At 44.0% G+C, this 19,589-nt stretch overlaps 1 protein-coding gene across 1 annotated transcript in view; it reads right to left on the bottom strand.

Annotated features, from left to right (window-relative positions):
* slc9a1a (solute carrier family 9 member A1a) overlaps nt 1-19,309 on the bottom strand; it is a 50,484-nt gene extending 31,175 nt beyond the window's left edge. The window contains exon 1 of the mRNA XM_088932763.1: nt 17,771-19,309. Coding sequence (XP_088788889.1) covers nt 17,771-18,095 — 325 coding nt within the window. The 5' untranslated portion in view covers nt 18,096-19,309. The remainder of the gene's footprint in view (nt 1-17,770) is intronic.
* Nucleotides 19,310-19,589: the final 280 nt, after the last annotated feature.

Raw genomic sequence — 19,589 nt, 5'->3', positions numbered from 1 at the left:
GAGTGAGTCACCCGTCCCCAGAGAACTGGGGTCGTGGGTCTGCGGCCCTGACTGTCCATCCTCATTGTGCAGGTGGACACGAGCCTCTTTGTACTGCCGGCATTTCCCCCCCCCTCGGACGCTCCCAGAAAGGCAGACCAATAGAGAACCGTTACCTCCCTGTGGCTGAACAGCAGACGAGCCGAAGGAGATGCCATACCATAATATTAAGCTGATCTGTCATGACCAAGTACGAGTCGTACACACCAATACCTTAAACAGCAGCTCTCTGAAACAGTTATGGAGCCCACACAGCCCTGTCAGATGAAATAAGATCCCATAAGTGAATAAATTATACACAGAGTGGAGCAGCTATCCCATTAATCCATTGCCAAGTAATTAGTTTCAATTATACTCCCCCCCCCCCCCTTGGGAAAGAGAGGCTGCTGGCGACGTGTGAAATGGCGAGCGCCTGCGCCGATAATTAATTCGCTGCAAATGGCTCACAGCTACTTCCCCAGAAGTGTCCACTGTATCTCCTCCGCTGCAGGGCTCCCTTTTCCTCCAGCGACGCTCACGAGCAACTGAATGACACAAAGCCGAAAACACGAGGAGAATTCTGCAGAATTCCTGAAGAGATTCCCCGTGAGGGATTTGGATGGAAGAGCTAGTCAAACCTGTTGGTTTTCAATATAAATGAAACTGCTAAACAAGGTCAACTCTAAACTCTATTCTACAACACCAGGCCCCGCCTGTAACTGAATGAAGCCATAGCAAGTTTTACAGATGACTGCTTCTTCATGTTAAAAGTAACACTCGTCTCTTCCCGAGCTAGCTGTCTATAATAATTAATCATTCCTTACACTTATATAGTGCTTCTCTGGACACTCCATTCAAAATGCTTTACAGGTAATGGGGACTCCCCTCCACCACCACCAATGCGCAGCATCCACCTGGATGATGTGACGGCAGCCATTGTTCACCAGAATGCTCACCACACACCAGCTCTCAGTGGGGAGGAGAACAGAGTAATGAAGCCAGTTCATAGACAGGAATTATTAGGAGGCCATGATTGGTAAGGGCCTCACAGCTGCTGAGCTGCAGGGTGAAATGGCTGCAGGGAATACCCATCTTCAGCTGGTAAGAAAGAATTGGAACCACAGCACAGCCAACTGAACTGAAATATAGTCAGACATGCTGAATCAAATTATATTTTTAATAAATTTAACTGACATAATAAGTCACCTTTCTTTTTTAATCATTTGTACACTGCAGCTCAATCTATGCTTAATACACACACCTCTCTGGCCTGCACTGAACAAATAACACAATACCCTTTAGAAAAGTCAAGCACAACAGAATAATAGGCCTAACTGATAACAGACCTGGGAGGCACAGTGGCACAGCAGTTAGCATTGCTGCCTCACAGGTCATATCACCCCAGGAACTGAACCCTTACAAGCTGATATCTGAGTGGAGTTAGTACGTTTTCCCCATCTTCGCTTGGGTTTCCTCTGGGTGCTCTGACCTGACAGTCCAAAGACATGCTGGCAGGTTTATTGGCCTCTGGGAAAACTGCCCCTGGTGTAAGTGTGTGTTTGTGAGTATGTGTGCTCTGTGATGGGACTGCTGTCCAGTCCAGGGTGTATCGTGTTGATTGCTGGGATAGGCTCCAGCTCCCTCCAGCTTGGATAAAGCAGGAGATGGATGGATATATGACCGGATAAATACACGAAGAGCCTGAAAGGAGAAATAGACAACGGAGAGCTGGACAGCACCATCAGAATCAGACCTCAACTACAGATGTGCCACTAGTCAAGAGGACAGCTAAAAAAAGACACAGAAATCAATGATGAATAATTACATCATAAATGCATAACTAGATCAACATACAAAAAGAAAGAGAACCATTATATGGATAGGAATTATATACAGTGGACTTATTAAGTGCAACACTTCCTCTTAACATTGTAATATCATCTGACTGGCCACAGGGCTCAGAATCCTGAAGAATAAGACCCCGAGATTCTGCCTGTGGTCTCCTCTTGACAAACACGTTCTTTACACCTCAGCACAACTTAATAAGGACAAATGCAAATTCAGCAAATGCACAAGATGCAAGACAAACATACACTTACTGTAGTACACTTGTAAGGAAACTGGTTTCAGATACAGGATACCCATTATTATGATGAACATGTGAGCTCTAATAAGCTCTCTTATTCAGGAGCTTGCCGTCTCCCGTTTCAGTCGCAACCTGACCAAAACCGAGGCTCCTGTAATCATTCAGCCAAAAAAAGAAAATTTAAAAGGGACAGATAAAGCTGAACAAAAAAACCTTTTCACAATGCAGACTTGGGTGCTAATTTTCTAATGAAAGCCTGCCTCTAATCTCTCTTTAATCCCTTCTCTGCCAGGTTGTCACTTCCAATGATGCAATGTCTAGACTTCCTAAACAGTACAGTTCATTCAGGGATGAACAGGTGAAAAAATTAAAATCACTGGTGGAAAGTGCCTATTAGTTGCCATTCTTAACTGATATGCCTCACTCATGAGCGCAGACTTAGATAAGTATCATTAAATCACAAACACCTGCTCCTCCAAACTGTAACTGCTTTCCCTACTTATCACAGACCCAGAGAAAGCAAACACATTAGTTGCCATGTTTTCCGAGGCTGGGTGGGGTCGCTATGGACAGAGACTGACTTTTAATGACCCTACCCTCCTTGCTCTACACCAGTGGCAACCGAAGAGTCCAGATCTCCAGCTGCTCCCGAAGGGTGGAAGCTGTGGACGGGAATTGACTAACTTTAGCTCGTTAACCTAGGGGTCCCCAATCCTGGTCCTGGAGGGCCGCCGTCTCTGCAGGTTTTCTAGGTCTCTTCAAAGACAGCAGCAGCTGAAGAGAAGCTTTGAGAATGTTTGAAAATGGAAGGCAAAACTAAATGATTATTGCCATTACTCCTTTGTCCAAAGCAGTTTAATAAGGCTAGGGATTGAACTAGTTTTACCAGAGTACACCGAGCTGCTGGATTTCTTGTCTATCAAAACCTGACACAGCATTTGGGACATTTCCACTGATTACAGGTTATACTTGTTTCAACAAACATTTCCATTGCTGGAAGGCAACAGTCTTAAACTCTTTGAAGGCACAGGGAATGAAGCAGATCTCATACTGCCAGGGGGGAGGGAGGTGGGTGTGCTCAGGTAAGTTCCAGTCCTGAGGGGCGATATCAAGTGATAAGTGTATTTGCGACTCACAGAAGGTCGGTCCCCTTCAGCTCTGGGCTGAAGCATTTGGCACCAACGACAACAAGGGAATTAACTGAGCAGGACGAAGCCATTTCTTGGCACTACAGGCAGGCACGGGCCACTCACCTCAGGGGAGGTTTTATCTGTATTCACAAACGCCATCAAATGGCTTTCAGTGACCCCTCCTCTTCCCTCTCGTACTATGGCCTTCAGCATCAACATGGAGATTAGTTACCAGGCAACTGATCATGGTCACAAACTCTATTAATGTTTCTCTTCTTATAATGCCTTTTCCCCGGAAGGCTAAGTCTTTGAATCAGTCACTGTTTTCAAAGCAGGAAGCAGAGGCTGTTGTAAAGCAACGCCATCATGTACTTCAGTATGAACACTTAGCTCCCCATCACCTTCTGAAAGGCTGGGGTGTGGAGGGAATGTGAACCCAGTCTTAATAATCCACAGGAAAAACTGAACTAGCGATTACTCAATGGTGTTCAGGGCGTGTTCCCAAACAGTATGCATTAATGCCATTGCCCAGTTTAAAATTACAACAGCACCATCGCACATAAGGATTGTGTTTGAGCTAGTGAGGCGAGAGAGAGATGGTTTGCTCATTGAATATTTCATGTGGAACTGTAAGAGAAAGTGATTGTTGCAGGGTATACCCAGATGGTGAGGGAGGGGATTAGACGATACAGATCTTGCCCCATCACACAACATATCCTTGCTCCCAATGTGTGCTGAGAACAAATCTTCACTGGCCAATTCACACTTCCACACAACACAGGGAAGCTATCTGGGCTGTTGGTGCTGAGGTATTAGAAATGTAAGTGCCACTGGTTCCAAATAATCGTTTGTTTCACTTTTAAAGTATTTTTTAGTATATACATGTATGCAAGTGTCTTATACGTTCTCTGCCAGGACACTGTACCAAGGGATGTCTGAAAGGCACTGGTAGCAGTAGTGGTGTAGTGGTTAGCAGTACTGGGGACCTGGGTTCAGCTTCGGACCTGTGGAGCTACTGTATCTGTGTGGAGATTCTATGTGCTTCCCATGTTTGAGTGAGTTTCCTCCAGGTGGAGCACAAAGCATCGATTCCAGGTAAGGGAGGGGGCAGGTTATCACACTGAGGCTAAATCCATCTGTTCCTGCAGTCAGCACATAGGCAGTGCAAACAGGACGTCAGTAATGGGTCTCTTCAAAGAGGCAGGTCAAATAACCTGGCAATTCGATGTTAGCAGATACTGTATTACTGCACGTGTTCTTTCTGGCTCTGTACTAATTGCTCCAGTGTCTCATGTTAGTGTTGCTACTGTTTTCTGGCTTACACAGCTAACACAAAGGCTGGATGCATGGGAGGGATGCACAGAAGCACAAAAACGCCTGAAACGTATCGTCTCCAGTTCTATCAGTCCCGTCATGGGGACCATCCCACTGCTGACACCACCAGTCAAAGGGGCCGTCTCTTTCCCGCCTGGGGAAAGAGCTGTCTTTTGGAATCCAAGGAGGAAGGTACTCCGACTGTTATTTTGGGAGGGATGCTTCTTGTTTTTCCCTGCTGTTCCTATGCCTGCTGCCTTATCGACTGGTTGGGACTGTTGTGTATGTCCTTTTTGGTTGTGGACTGGTAGGAAAAGGCATCTGCTAAAAGGAAAGAGAGGGCCCTATTACAAGTCTCCTATCTCTCCCTATGCCCCCTCTTCACCAAACTTTCTGCACCATGTCTGACTTCTCCCTCTTCCACAGGCCTTCATTCTCTACCCGTTTCTTACTGATGGGATGAACTAGATTCATACTTAACTGTCCACAACCGGGGAAATTTGTCTTTGTCTTCTCCCACAAGAAGTACATCAAATATTAAACGCACACACAGCTAACCACAATAATCACAATATCATATCACACGCATGTGCATAGAATCATTCCAACAGTACTTGACAGATAAGTAAATAAGAGAATAAATTGGAAGTAGAAGGAACATATTTAATTACCTTCACTAAGCAGGTTTATTGCACAGGGGATACAGAACTTAAACATGTAAATGCTTATACAGGCTTTTGCTTGACTCTGGTACCCTTGTCTCCCTGATGGGAGCATTACAAACTGAGCAGATGGGTGGGACCAGCTGTGAGGCTCCTTGCCATTCTAAGAACTGAACTATGGTATAAATCACCAGCCTATGCCTGCTATAATTTCCCAATTATTTTTTCTGCTAATCTCACAATTCTAGACAGATTGATTTTAGCTTTCACCACCAGAAGTCCATGCTATACTTTCACATTAAATGCCAAGAAGCTCTCAACAAGGCTTTTTATAAGCCTTCTCTAGAACATTTTCATTAGCATTAAAAGTCCGAAGTCTTCTAATTAAAAACAGCCTTTGATTTGCTTTTATCTGTATTTTCTGCGATAAATGTGTGTTCCCAGATCTTTAAAACCCGCCCCAACCTCTACAGACTGACTATTAAGTACTATTGGCTGAAAAGGTTGCCCATAGTCAATTTTAACACTGAAAAAAAGCTCTTTACATTTAGTCACATTTATTCCCAATGTGCTGGACTGGCGCAAGTTTTTAAAGGCAAATTTGCTCACCTAATGGCTGGTCCTCCTATTAGAGGCCTATTAGAACCATATAATCTGCATATTTGAATAGTGTGACAGCACTATTCTGAATCTGCAGCTCATTAGTCAATACCCAGACAGGAGAGGTGACAGCACAGAGCCCTGGGGAGCACCTCCTGACAGAAATCCGAAGTTCTGTCCTTTCAGCTCCTGCTCAAAGCTCACCTGTGATCTGTCAGATCTCAGCTGTATGCTTCGGGAACCTTCCCACTGCACTCATGTTTTTAATTCTCAGAGCTGGAATGTAATTTGCTAATGGCACTGATTCAGCGTAAACATGGCAGACTTACCTACAGGGTGTTTACATTACTATCCTTAATATTTATACGTCTATTTTAGTTCTTTCTGTCTCATTTTATTTGCACAGAACTTGCATGGCTCGTCCGTATTGCGACTTGTGATCCAAAGATAAAAAGGTTTGAGTCACTTGGGGGGGACCCCATCGTCAGAGGCAGAGAAGGGCTTGAACCTGCTGGTAAAAAGACTTGAACCATGAAGCCTGACACACCCAAACCTGCCAGTACAACCCCCTTGACAGCCGCTGACTGCCTGTGTTGTAAAGGAGAAGGGTTATGCACGGTAACCGAGAACCAACTTCACCCTGTCTCCCGAGGGTGACTCGTAAGATTTCACTTCTAGATATCAGGCATTTTTATTTTTGAGTTTCTGTTCCCAAACCCTTTAACGCTGCTGCAAGCCAAGATCATTAAAAAAAAAAAAAGATGACTATTGAGTTTTCTTCTCATACTCGCGTTTGAAACTGTAGCGTAAATGTGCATGTTATCTCATTTAATTACGTGTTTTGGCATGACATGACGTTTCTCTAACTGCCTCTGATCCCAGATGTTTGGGGCTTGCCCTTCTCAGTTTACCACAAACCAGAACCTCAACACTTACGGAAAATAAATAAGAAACTGCACCAGTGCGTACCTAAATATAACCTCCACATTATTATCTTAAATACGCCATGCGCACGTACATTGGCATGAAAAAGATTCACAACGCATTTGATAGCACAGCAACGCCCTGTTATTTGTGGTAGAGGGAGAACTTAAATAATAGCGTTGTGGCTGCGTTCATTCCTTCAGGCTGTATTTCCACAAGATTCTTTCAGGTACAGTCACGTGAGAATTGGGACTGAGACCTGAGACTCGCAGCGGATTCACCCTTTATAAAGACAGGTCCAGGTAAGGTGCACTAAACCAAGGGTAAGTTCTGAGTTCAAAAACAATGTGGGTAGCAGCCTTCCAGGAGGGTGGTCCCAAGAGTCTGCATGATGGCCCCAAAAGGTGACGTTCAGGAAGCTTTATTGAAGTCCTTTTCAAGCCAAATATAAAAGAAAATTAACCAGCACCATGTATACCCTTTAAATACCAGACAAAAATCAAAATCAATGTGCAAATGTGTAGAAACACCTTTCACTATTCATCTATCCAGTTAGCCAACACCCGCTGTGAGGCTATTTACAGAGCTAGAGACTGTACAGTGGCCTCTAGTGGCAGGCCATGTGTAATTACAGCCTTTTCTTTAGCTGGCCTGCCTCACCCACTTAGGAGGAAGACTGCTTTTTATAATTAATAATAATTAATTTAATTAATAATTGCTTACACTTATATAGCGCTTTCCTGGACACTCCACTCAAAGCGCTTTACAGGTAATGGGGACTCCCCTCCACCACCACCAATGTGCAGCATCCACCTGGATGATGCGACGGCAGCCATAGTGCGCCAGAACGCTCACCACACACCAGCTGTCAGTGGGGAGGAGAACAGAGTGATGAAGCTGATTCATAGAGGGGGATTATTAGGAGGCCATGATTGGTAAGGGCCAATGGGAAATTTGGCCAGGACGCCGGGGTAACACCCCTACTCTTTTCGAGAAACGAAAAGGGTGTTTTTCCCTGCCCCACACCCTTAATTTGTCCAATGCAAAAGGAGGGCTTTCATTTTACCATAAAAAGAGAAGTCTTTGAATTTCTAAACTCAATTAAAGCAACTTATAGTAGATTGGATAAGAGGAGGAACTGAAAGGGTGTCTGTGAATACGGTTTGGTAAGATTAGACAACACACAAACAAAAGCTGTTGCCAGTTCGAGGTTCCTGAATTGTAGATACAACTTTGTAATTTATCTAAAAATGTTTTTAGAAAAGGGCTTTGCTTCATGACATGTGCTGTTACATTGACCCGTTGTCTTCATCAGTGTGTCACATTACCCTGGTCCTGGATTCAAAGTGCAGTGAATAGCCCACTCTGATTAAGCTGGTCAACAACACTCCCTTCGCCTTCACAAAATATTTGAGATGTGACTCTCTCAAGAATGTTTGCTGAAGATAATGTTGGATGTGTCATGTACTGTAATACCAGGTATTTCAGGGCTGACTAAACATCTCAGGATAACAATCATTGCAGCGGTACAGAATTTAGGAGAAACCTTTTAAAAACAAAATAAATGTCAAGTTGAATTCAAAACAGAAATTAATGGACATTCTGATCTCCAAAATGATATTAAAAGTTCTACAATAATTCCGTAGAAAAACTCATCATAAAAAAATCCTTTAACACGTAGTGCTACTGGAATTCAATGGCACTGAATGATGATGTCATCTATCGTGTTGCAGATGAAAAAAAGGAAGACTTAAAATGCTGAGTCACAGCGGTGCTCTGCTGCTATTTTTGCTCCCAGCTGACGTCTTTAAGAAGCCCCGAGACGTCCTCCACACTAAACATGAGGTGATCAATATCGCTGACCATGCAGTGAGAGAGGAGAATACCTGCTGTCTTTGACCAATTCTCCAAACACTAATTGTGCGATTTTATGAATCCCTGCGCGCACACACACACACACACCACCCTCTCTGCACAGTCCACAATGTCATTAACTTGCGGCGCTCAATTTCCTGTTTTAAAATGTTTTTTTTTTTGCTTTTAAAAGCTCCTTGAGGGATAATCCCATTACAGAGCTGGCAACAGTTTGAAAGAACCCAAGACGTTTAGCATTTTGTATCATACAGTACTGAAGGTAGATTTTCTGGTATTGTTAGTTTTCTGCAGGGCTTTTAGGCTAAAATTCCCATTATTCCATGCAAATATCCTGCAAATCTCAAATGCAGACCAGGGTTCCTGATGATGCCCTGATAAATATTTGCAGTAATGGGAATACTGCAGGATTGCATCTTGGGTGCTGCAAGCAAGCTACTGGAATATCGTAAAAGAAACCAAACATTTACTGTATCCCCAGACACACCTCAGCCATAATGCAAATGCCTTCATAGGGAGGAAGCAGACAGATTCATCATCACACAGAGGTCCCTAATTATGACACATTCCTTACTAATCAATAAGCGAGGGGACCTAATAATTACATTAACTGGCATCTGTCTCTCAGTGTGCATGGGACTGTACTGCATGACCAGATGTTCTGTCTATTCTGCCTTGCGCCCTCTAATTCCAAGAAAAGAGGCTTTCTGAGCACTGGGTGGATGATCATTTAAAGTATTAATGTGAAAACGTAAGGCAAACACATGCAGGTGATTAATTAGGTGATTATTAGAGGAAAATCCTGGATAAGATACAAAGAACAGATCGTCAAGCAATTTTTCCTTTCTAAATGTATGTACCTATTTCTCTGTTCTTTGAAGACTAATTATGCTGCTATGTTTATTCAAGACACCTGGGTTATGTAACAATTAACAGATTTATTAAACTTTTAACAAGTAAGACTTGAGTACCTACATACAAGCAAAGTACTGTATATTCACAAGTACTATACAAGTATCAACATTACAAATGTCAATATTCACATTTACAAAGAAGTCCATTTAATATTATTGAGGTCAACAGGGTAAGCTGTGCCACTAAAATCAGAAAGGAACTCTTACAAATGTGGTACAGGGTGGTGAGAAGACCCCTTGCTTCTTTTCTAAGCATTCTTAGATGGAAAACATTTTGGAAACTGTGGATGTCCATTAACTACAACAGGACTAAAATAATACTGAAAATAACCCAGTCAAATAATACTAGAAAGGTCACGAACAAGAGGTTAGAACTTGGTGACTATTGGCTTACTGATCTGAAGAGCTCATCCTGCCTGTTAGTGGCAGATCCCAGGAAATCTGCTTAGATAATATGGCTTTGTAGGTTGTTTCACAACACTTGGTGTAAAGACAGGCCTCTTTCCTCAGCCTTAAATGCAATTTCTCTTCATTTCCACTATTTCAGTGCTGTCTCTGGACATTAGGCCAGCTTGTTCTGCACCTGTGCGGAAGTTTTTAACAAGTTCCCATTTTCAGTTGTGCTAAATCCATTCATTCATTCATTAATTTTCTAACCACTTCATCCAATCCAGGGTCACTGGGGGGCTGGAGACTATCCCAGCAAGCAACAGGCGCAAGGCAGGGTACAGCCTGGACAGGACACCAGTCCATCGCAGGGAAGACACACAGACACAAAAAGAACATGTACATTCACACTAACTAATTAACTGCTACATTATGAACACTACCCATTTCACATACATGATGCTATTTTATCTGTTAGGTATTTACTATTAAACAAAAAATGCTGCAATAATTTATGAGGCGTACCCCCCTCTTAAAGATAAGTCAAGTGTGGGCGATTATGAACAAAACACTCTCAAAAACAAAACACTCTGGTCTGTGTCAATTAAAAGCAACGCACCTGAAAAAGAAGATAAAATGTGTGTGGTACTCCTTCTTTTGAAAAAGAAAAGGCTCCTATACAGTACAAAGTCCTGTAATCACCACCAGCACATATCAAATGCAATCAAACACTATCTGTAAGTTAAAAGGGAAAGTCGCTCTCCTTTAACGAGAAACAGAACCCTGCAGCACATCAAACAAGGCGAGTATGTACAGCACCCACCCATCTGTTTCTGCATTTACATTTGGGCTACATTAGTCTACACAGCACTATAGCAGGACAAATATTTGCCTTTGATTAATGCTGCTGCCTCTCACCCAGGCATTCTTAAGCACATTTTTCCTATTAGCTTGCTTAGTTTTATTTGCTTTTTTTTGGCGCTCAAACTTCCATTCTTGCGTGAAAGGTGGTATCTACAGACAGACACGGCCAGCTCCTCACAGCGCCACCTGGAGACGAGACCACAGACAGCCCGGCCAGCTCTGCACAGGGCCACTGGAACCCGTGCAAATACAGACACTGGAGATGGTTATGCACAATACCAGCTGTCCGAAACAGATTCCGATATTGAAGTCAGATTCTCCAATCCACAAAGGCACAACCTGAACTATTATAAAAGGTACTCAAGAAAACATAAGAACAACAATAGAACCTACTCATTCCAAAAGGAAAAAAGAGAGATGAATGATTTCAGATTTGCTCTGAAGGGAAAGATTATCACTAGATTTTTTAAAAATATAATGTTAGTTACCACCCACAGGTATTCTTTTAATAGAGCTAGAAATTCATTAGTAAATGGCAGCACCATGCAAATCAGCAATTTTTAAGATTTTCCTGAAGCTTCAACTGCATTTCACATGTCAACACACTGAATAAAAAGGTGTATGAGAGCATTAAAATAAATCCATTGCATATCCAAAATAAGAAATAAGGGTTAGGTAGATAGTCGTTAATAAACAAAAGTCCCACCTAGTTTAAAGTCTATCTGATAATTACCACTGAAACCATATACAGTGCAACACTATCAGCATCACACACATAGTGCACACCCCTCTAATCTATAGAAGCTGCTTAATGTTCAGGTTTTTTAAACATATCCACTGAATGGTGTGTACTTTGTTCTAGTATAGCATATCCACTTTCAATTTAGGGTCCCCAGGGGGAGTGGGTTAAATAAAGATGGTCTTTGCACTCTAGGGATGTGGTGAGGTGGATGATGGATGGATGGATGAGAAAGATGGATGAGAACCTAACCGAAATGCCACATCAGGTTTTTGCAACCCAACATGGAAAGCAGTTTATTCATTCTGGTGAGCAAGCACTGAGTCTACAGCCCGGGATACAACAATTGCACTAACATGTCCACTGCTACTACTGTACAGCAGAAAGCGTATAGGTCTTTAAAGCTGGAACAGCCCATTCTATAAGGGAGCAGCAGAAACAGATCTCTCCGACCGGCATCCTATTGCTAAACCAGCCAGATATGAAGTCCTGTGAGGCTGACACCAAGGCCTCAGGAATCTCCTATTCTTTTCATGTGACCTCCAACCAAAGTCATGGTGACGTGAACCAATTATTCAATTACTTAGACCCATTCTAAATTCTTAACAGCCCGTAAACAGTCTGACATTTTGATTCGCAAAGCAAATTTCTTAAGTAAAAATTTTAAAACCTTTCATGTCAAAGAGCTGAACAGCGAGACAGCTGCACGGACTTTCTGGAGCACATCAACATTATCGTCTACCTCACGCCCACTTCCCACATGCGATCCCTGCCAGTTGGGATTATACTGGAGACGGAACACTGAGAAATTGCTACCACCATTTGTTATGACACAGTAATAACCTACAATGGTTCACTGGGGGTTTAACGGGCTTCCACATACACATAGAAGAGAAAACACAGGTTTGTTTGCCTTGCCTGTTAAGACTTTGCCACAAAAAAATTGTCCCGATGGATAAAAAAAAGATCCAGTTAGGCCTAAAACCAAGTTTACTCTTTTTGGCAGGTTTTAATCTTATGTTTTCAAGTGGCCCAAAAACCTGGTGGATTGTGGCCTTCAAGAATGGACCCCTCTTCTAAACCACGCTCTACAGAGAAGCATCTTCCTGGGAAAAGTCACAGAAAGTGGGGCAGATTAACACCAAGGAAAGGTGACAGACTTCTGGCACAGTATGAGCTTCAGCAAGAACTGCAGGCCACGCTTTCAGGCTAGGGCTGGAAAAAACATGCATTACATTTACAGCAAGAGCAAGAGACTAGCGCACTTATTAATGTATTTAGTCATCCGAATGTCAATTTCTTAAACCGTTCATCACCAATGAATTAATTCTGCGGTGAATTATTTATCGGCACAAACAAAGTGCTGTTCTCTCGAGGCTCCCTGACAGCCCCTTCACTCCCCACACCCCTGTGGCAGATTCCTAATCTGTTCTCGCAACTGGGAGCAGGCTGCAGGCACCGAGTGGAGACACATGCCACTTAATGAGAGAAGCATTAAGAAAAAAAACGAAGACTGGGAGGGAAACCAAGAGTGCTAACAAGGTGCAGGCCGAAACAAAACCTGCAAAGCTCAAATTCCGTGGCTTGGTCCTCAGGCCCTGCGTCTTATCTGAAGAAATATACACAAAGGTTCCTAATTCTGCAGTACAGCAGACCCAGATGAACCCGGAGCATCAAACACAGAGGAAGGTGGCTGAAAGGCCGACGATTCTCTTCCCTCTGACCTATTCAGAAGCGGGACAGCTAAGCCCCTGGAGAGTCGTTTATCCTGCAAGGCTGTGAAGGTATCACTGCCTGGAAACGCCGGAGTGCTCTTCGCACACACTAGGCAGCTGCTCTGCGAGGTCACATTGCAGAGGAAAAGGGACCTTGTACAGCAGGAGAGAGGAACACTGCAGCTCGAAAACGCACACAAAAAGCCTGCATCGCACTGCTCACGGACTGCAACACACAAATTACATGTACCTGTGTGTGTGCGAGCATGCATGTCATTCCTACTGTCTTTCCTTATGCTCTGTTCAAACAAACGAGTCTGTGCAGCTTCCTAGTGACACTAAAAGGCATTTAGCAGAAACCCAAAATACTGTATACTCATAATGCAGCACTGACATTCTCCTAGCAGGATATAAATTAAAAATAAAATTAAGAGCAAATTAAATTTAAAGGAAAAGACAGCACTTAAGTGGGAATGTGGTGAAAATGCAATGATTAATTATCAAGGAGGACCCATCCTTGAGGTGGATTCTGGAAGAATACAGAACGCCAGTCTGCTAGATCTCTGTGACTCAGCACAGCTTTTCAAAACGAAGGAAGATTGTGACATCTTCGGTTTCCTGTTGACAGGGTCACCTAGGTCTACAGCAGCGGTCTGTCACCCACTCTAAAGACAGTGCACCAAATGCTCTCCAATGATTTGTGGCAAAACTGCAGTATTGCTTGTGCAACGGTAGCTTGCTAAGGGCATAGAAACACAAGCAGAGAAAATGACAAAATGATTTGCCAAAGCAGATTTCACACATGCCAGGAAATGTGCTTTTGTAAGTTCACTTTAACCCAAAAAAAGATGCCCAGACTGATAAGTCACAAAAAGAAGAGTAATTTATTTAAGCTGCTGAGTTTTACAGACCTGTAGAAAAGCATTAAATCCTGAGAGCAAGAGGCTCTTCTTTACACAAAGGGTTGTGGGAGTATGTCGGAACAAGAGCCCTGAATCAATCAGCTACAAATAACCAAACCTGCTAGATGGGCCAAACAGCCTCCTCTTGTATATAACCATTGTTATGGAAAATATCGAGATGGGAGGATAAAATTCATCAATTTCCCATCAATTATCTATCTAAAATGTCTCCACACATTTGATATACTGTATACACAGGTACAAAGAAAGACTGAGAAATTAGAGATCTAAGACACTTAAGTTAGTTTTAAAAAAACTTGTGTATGATCAAATACGTAGGTCAGACCACATATATGAAACTGTAAAAAAAAAGGACTGTTCTTAATTCATTTTTCCCCACAAAGGGTGAACAATACAGGACCTCGGGTGAAGGGGACGAGGTCTTAAAGCTTGTAATCTAGCTAAATCTTAGTAAAGAAAATTAATTTCATGACTTTGCTTCTGTCGAAAGGCGATTTGCGAGAGTAACTACCGAGACTGCCAAGTGATTTGTACACAGTGAGGACACACTTGAACTGCACAGGCTGCCAAAGGGTTCTTTCATTTGACGTTTTTGGCCAATCCACTGCTGACTGCCTGAACAACTTTCCTCTGCCGGCCGAACAGCGGTACAAACAAGAATGCGGTCCTGCACGAGCAGGGCGCGTTTTCAGTTTCGAATGTTTTGGGGTTGGGGCAGAGGGAAACCGCTCAGGCAGGTTTTCAAAACGCCTCAACCACCTCACGTACTCCGCCGTCAGGCTCCAGCACAGCTAGAATCCGAGGCACTTAGAGTTTAAGAGCTGCCCTCGGTGATCCTGGCCTGTGACCTCTCGCCCCTTCCACAGATTTATTACAGGACAGGTTTCCAAGCTCGGTACCCAATAGCAGAAGGTTGTAGCAGTTTCTGAAAGCGACGGCAACATAGTGTGCTTAAAAGGACACTTACTGAAGCACGGCACCGTACAGTACCAGTGTAGACGTAACAACCATGCCCGAATGCAAATTCAGACAGACGGCGCACACAAGTTTCGGGACACATCTTCCCCTTCAGAGTCACACATAATCCATCAGGATTATGTGGATGTGTCCTTGGGACAACAAGAAGGGCCTGTCCAAAATAGGCAAGGGGGTCTGACCACACACTAGAGCAGCTGACATGGGTGACAGAGTGACGAGAGAAGCCTGGACCAGCATGTACTGGAGTACTTCGCATTACACTTAATGGCTTCGAGAAGCGCGAAGAATAAGATACATGGTATCAATGAACTGAGGAGAAGCTACACAAAAAAAAAAGAGGAGCTCCTTCAGCCTCTCTCGATCCTTTGGTTGCAAGGAGACAAGTGATCCCGGGATCACGTCCAGCTGTTCAGTATCTTGAAGGAAGCCAGCGTATCGGCTTCAACAACACAGCTGGGAGGCTCTTTCCACACTCCTACAACTCCTTGTGTGAATGCCTCTTTATTCCCCCCCACCCACTTCCACGGAGGTTTGGAAAACGAGCAGGAGTTTATCTACCAGCTACAGATGCTCAGGGAATTTTCCTACCGGAGTGAAAAGCTTGGCAAAGAACACCAACAGTCGACTTTGCAGAAGACATCTACTGATGGAGCTGGACAACAGGATGCAGCTTAACAAAAACCGGTTACGTTGCATACTGCAGGCGAACTGGTACCGTCGTTAAAAAAAAACGGCTGGAAAGGATTGCAAAAGTGAGGGAAACAGCTTCTAAATGCCTACGAGCTTGAAGGCATGTTTAGTGCCGTCCCCTCAGTAAAACAAGACAGAACATTTACTTGCATTATGAGCGACGCAAATTTGCATAGGGTATTTCTCATTTAAATTTAGAAGAGTGGAAACAAACAAAAAGACTCAAAATAAACTTCTCGGCGCACCCGGCCGCTCACAGAAGCAGGCTCCCTAAAGCAGGACTTTCTGACGATTACGAATTCATCTTCAGATCGTTCATGGCCAAGCTTGGCTTCTGGAAAACACCTAGAAGGCTTTCAGTTACCAAAACTGAAAAGGTGGGAACCAAAGAAGTTCAAAAGTCTTTCACCTGCTGAAAGGAACCGAACACCTAGCCTCTTTATCCTACAAACTATTGCACACAAATTTGTTCTCCTTAATTTCACGGAATCTGTCTCCTCCTAAACCAGAGGATGGGGACTGTATACTGTAGCAGCCCACTTGACAGCGGGATACAGTTGGCAACAGATGCACTGGATGTCAATCAATCACGTTAATTCCACAAGGCACAGCAGGAAACCGAGCAAGAGCGTTTTGCTTCAGTCTCAGGAAAAAAAAAAGAGCAACCCTTTCACCGGGAGAACAGCCACACGGAAATCTCCAAAACGCTCCATTTAGCCTTGCAGCACAAATACGCTTCAGATCAAGCCGCGGCAATGCGAAATTTAATGAGAAAAAAATCGGTTCAGAGTACACTTCGGAATATGCTTCAACTAGAAGAAGGCATGCTGCTGCAGGCTCAGTTAAAGTCAGCCTTGCTGTCCCTTCATCTTATTCATTATCGTAAGGCTCTGAGACTGAGCAGCATTTTCAAGAGGTGTCTAATTCAAAATGAGCACACATTTTATCAACTCTATCTCACCGCCAGGCTTTGCATATTCTATATTCACAACCTTGTATGACCTTCACGAAATAAAAGAGCCTCCTATAGCTCCCCTACACTGTCGTTGACATCTGTATTATTCTGCTCTTGTCTCTATACGGAACCCACTGGAATCTGCGACGGACATTTTTAGCCAGGTTTTAAAATAGCAGTTGTTCTTGACAGTTCAGTAACCTACAGCACAGAACTGAGGCTTCTAGCTTCATGGATGTGTAGAGAGGAACAAATAGGGTTAAGCACCAGGCACATGCGAGTCAACAGAATCTGACTGGTCAAAGAGAGATTAGTTACTGCCACCCTTCGGATTGTCTGATCCGGGGCAGTTTGCCATGTGCTGCTGCGATCACGATTTTGAAGACGATGATCGATGGGAATTCGGGGCTGCTTTAATGCCAAACTCTGCCTCTTCTCGCCCAAACTAAGCAGCCTTGACAACAAAGTTGTTAGAATACAGGATATTTCCACTGGAAGCCATGAGGGGATTGCCATCATGCATGCAGTGTAAGTCCTGAGGGTGTGGAAGATGTCACAGATATTTACGGAGCAGTGTTTTCAACTCAGACGTCGATGCCAGGTATGAACTGGGTGACACTGCTACTGCTCTGTTACTTGCTTTGTGGGGAGTACCTCTGATGTCAGCAAAGAACGGCTTTGATCAATTCTGGGTACCATTTGTACTGGATTCTTGACCTGAGAAAGCCATTTCATTATTGATTTGAAAAGACCCTTTAGTGGTCTAAAGTTTCAGAAAACAACAGTATAATGAAATCTTTAAATGAAAATGACAGACATTTGGCGTTGGGTCATTAGCCGAGACAAGTAAGATTTTCAGTCTAACTGATTTACTTCACGTCAGGCAGGACGGAGGCCACAACCGACAACATTACAGAGCATTGCAACGGCCGCTGCAAACTTAGCCCGGGTCACCGAAGAAATCGATTAGGACACAGAAGTCTGAAACCACGGACTCACCCAGCTTCATCAAGGAGGCCAGCAGCACCCATAAGGATATCTCGAACGGCTTCTGCACATGGCTGTAGTCGAAGTTGAGCACGGGGAAAGCCTTCCTGGTGTGGTTGGACTCCGAGTGCGAACCGAGCTCGTGCCCGCCGAGCGTTGGGGTCGCGCTCTCGGCGGTGCTGGCGGCTCCGCGCGGCAGCAGCGCGCCCAGCAGCGCCAGCGGCACGAGCAGCAGCCCCCATCTGGGGAAACACCTGAAGTCCCCCGTCGCGCGCGAGCGCCCTGCAGGACGCATAGCGGGGGGGTTTAAAATAGAAAAAGTTTCCGAGCACCGCATTCGAGCGAACAGGGGAAAAAAAAAATCAGAAACGGAAACAAACGCTGACCGTCTGTTTTAGTGTTAAAAACGTGCAAATGCTTTAAAAGCTGCCGTCAAGCGTGAATACACGTGGATTTTCATCTGACTAATTCAAGTGAGCAGCAAAGATGCCAGCAATCGCTGAAGTAAAAAAGTTCAACTATAGCAGAGGTCACAAACAGTCAGATAGGAGGCAGAGAATCTCGAATGCAGCCTCACCCGATTTGTGACTGTTCTTACTTGGGAAAACTACAGTCTTAACCATCGTAACGATGCGCGTTATCGACTGAAACTTAAAGAAAACCACTCGTCTTTTTCAAAACGAGGGGTCCTCACTTACCCCCCTCCCCGCTATTCTGACGACCCCAGTCTCACAACTTCCCAAGTCCAAAAAAGCTGTCTGCTATAAAAGATAGATACACACGCACACCAAATTCCATTTCCCGGTTTTGTGTGGGGGGTTGTAGAAAGGCGCTCATACAATAAATAATCAAATAGGTTGAACTAAAGGAACTCCACTCCAATAATTAAGTTAAACTACTAGAATCGTCCTGTACTGTATCTCTGCGGGACACGACCAAGGCGCTGCAAGTGTGCTCTGAGCAATACGGACGTCCTGGCGGTACTCTTCTGTACCGATGCACTGCAGCTCATTAACCGGAGAGCACAGCGAAACAGCCGGGCTCTCAGCACAGCCGCCGATCCGACGAGTCGCCTTCCTTCTCTGTTGCGCTCTAAAGATCCAACCGGCAAAACAGTTCCGTGTGTTGTCAAATACAACCTTCAAACACACCCTTCAAAGAAGGTTTTATCACAGGAGGGAGGGAAAAACGGGGGAGGGCTGAGGTGGGGGGGGTGAGGGAGTTTTTGTCCTAGTATAGAGACATCTGCCGGTAAGGAGGCCCACAGTTCCGGATAAACGCAGTTGGAAAAAAAATGGCTGAGTAATTACCAGAGTACAGTACGTCCTACTGCGGGGAGGCTCGACTGTCTTTGCTTTCCGAGCACGGGTCCAGCCGTGAGGCTCCGCCAGCGCCCGCACCTGCAATGCAGGACCAGAAGGCCGGCGACGGACAGCGAAGTGCTGTGCGTCTGTAGCGCGTCCTTGAATCGGTGCATTGAATAATATAATAAAGAATTGAACCGAGAGCGACAAAACCTGAACAGACAGGCATGCAGATTACAACCTGAATGTTTTACTGTATAACAACTACAACAATAATACTACAGCAGAACGTATCATCCTGCTTACACAAAACGTATTCTTTTGAGGCTGGAAGACTACCAGTATGTTTTACATGAAAATCAATGTCATCAGGCATTTTTCAATTTTTACAGCATCAGACTGCTCATCGGAGTTCTCTCTTTTTATTTTCTTGTTTCACCAGAAAGAGGTTGGTTCTGTTAGTTTCACAGAGCATTTTGCAATTTAGTAAAATAAGCTAAGGATGTGAACACTTGGACTTGGATTTA

The sequence above is a fragment of the Atractosteus spatula genome, chromosome 14 (assembly GCF_055471065.1).
Source record: "Atractosteus spatula isolate fAtrSpa1 chromosome 14, fAtrSpa1.hap1, whole genome shotgun sequence".
Classification (NCBI taxonomy): Eukaryota; Metazoa; Chordata; class Actinopteri; order Semionotiformes; family Lepisosteidae; genus Atractosteus; species Atractosteus spatula.
Note: the sequence above shows the minus strand (reverse complement) of the source record. Positions and strands in the feature narration are given on the sequence as shown.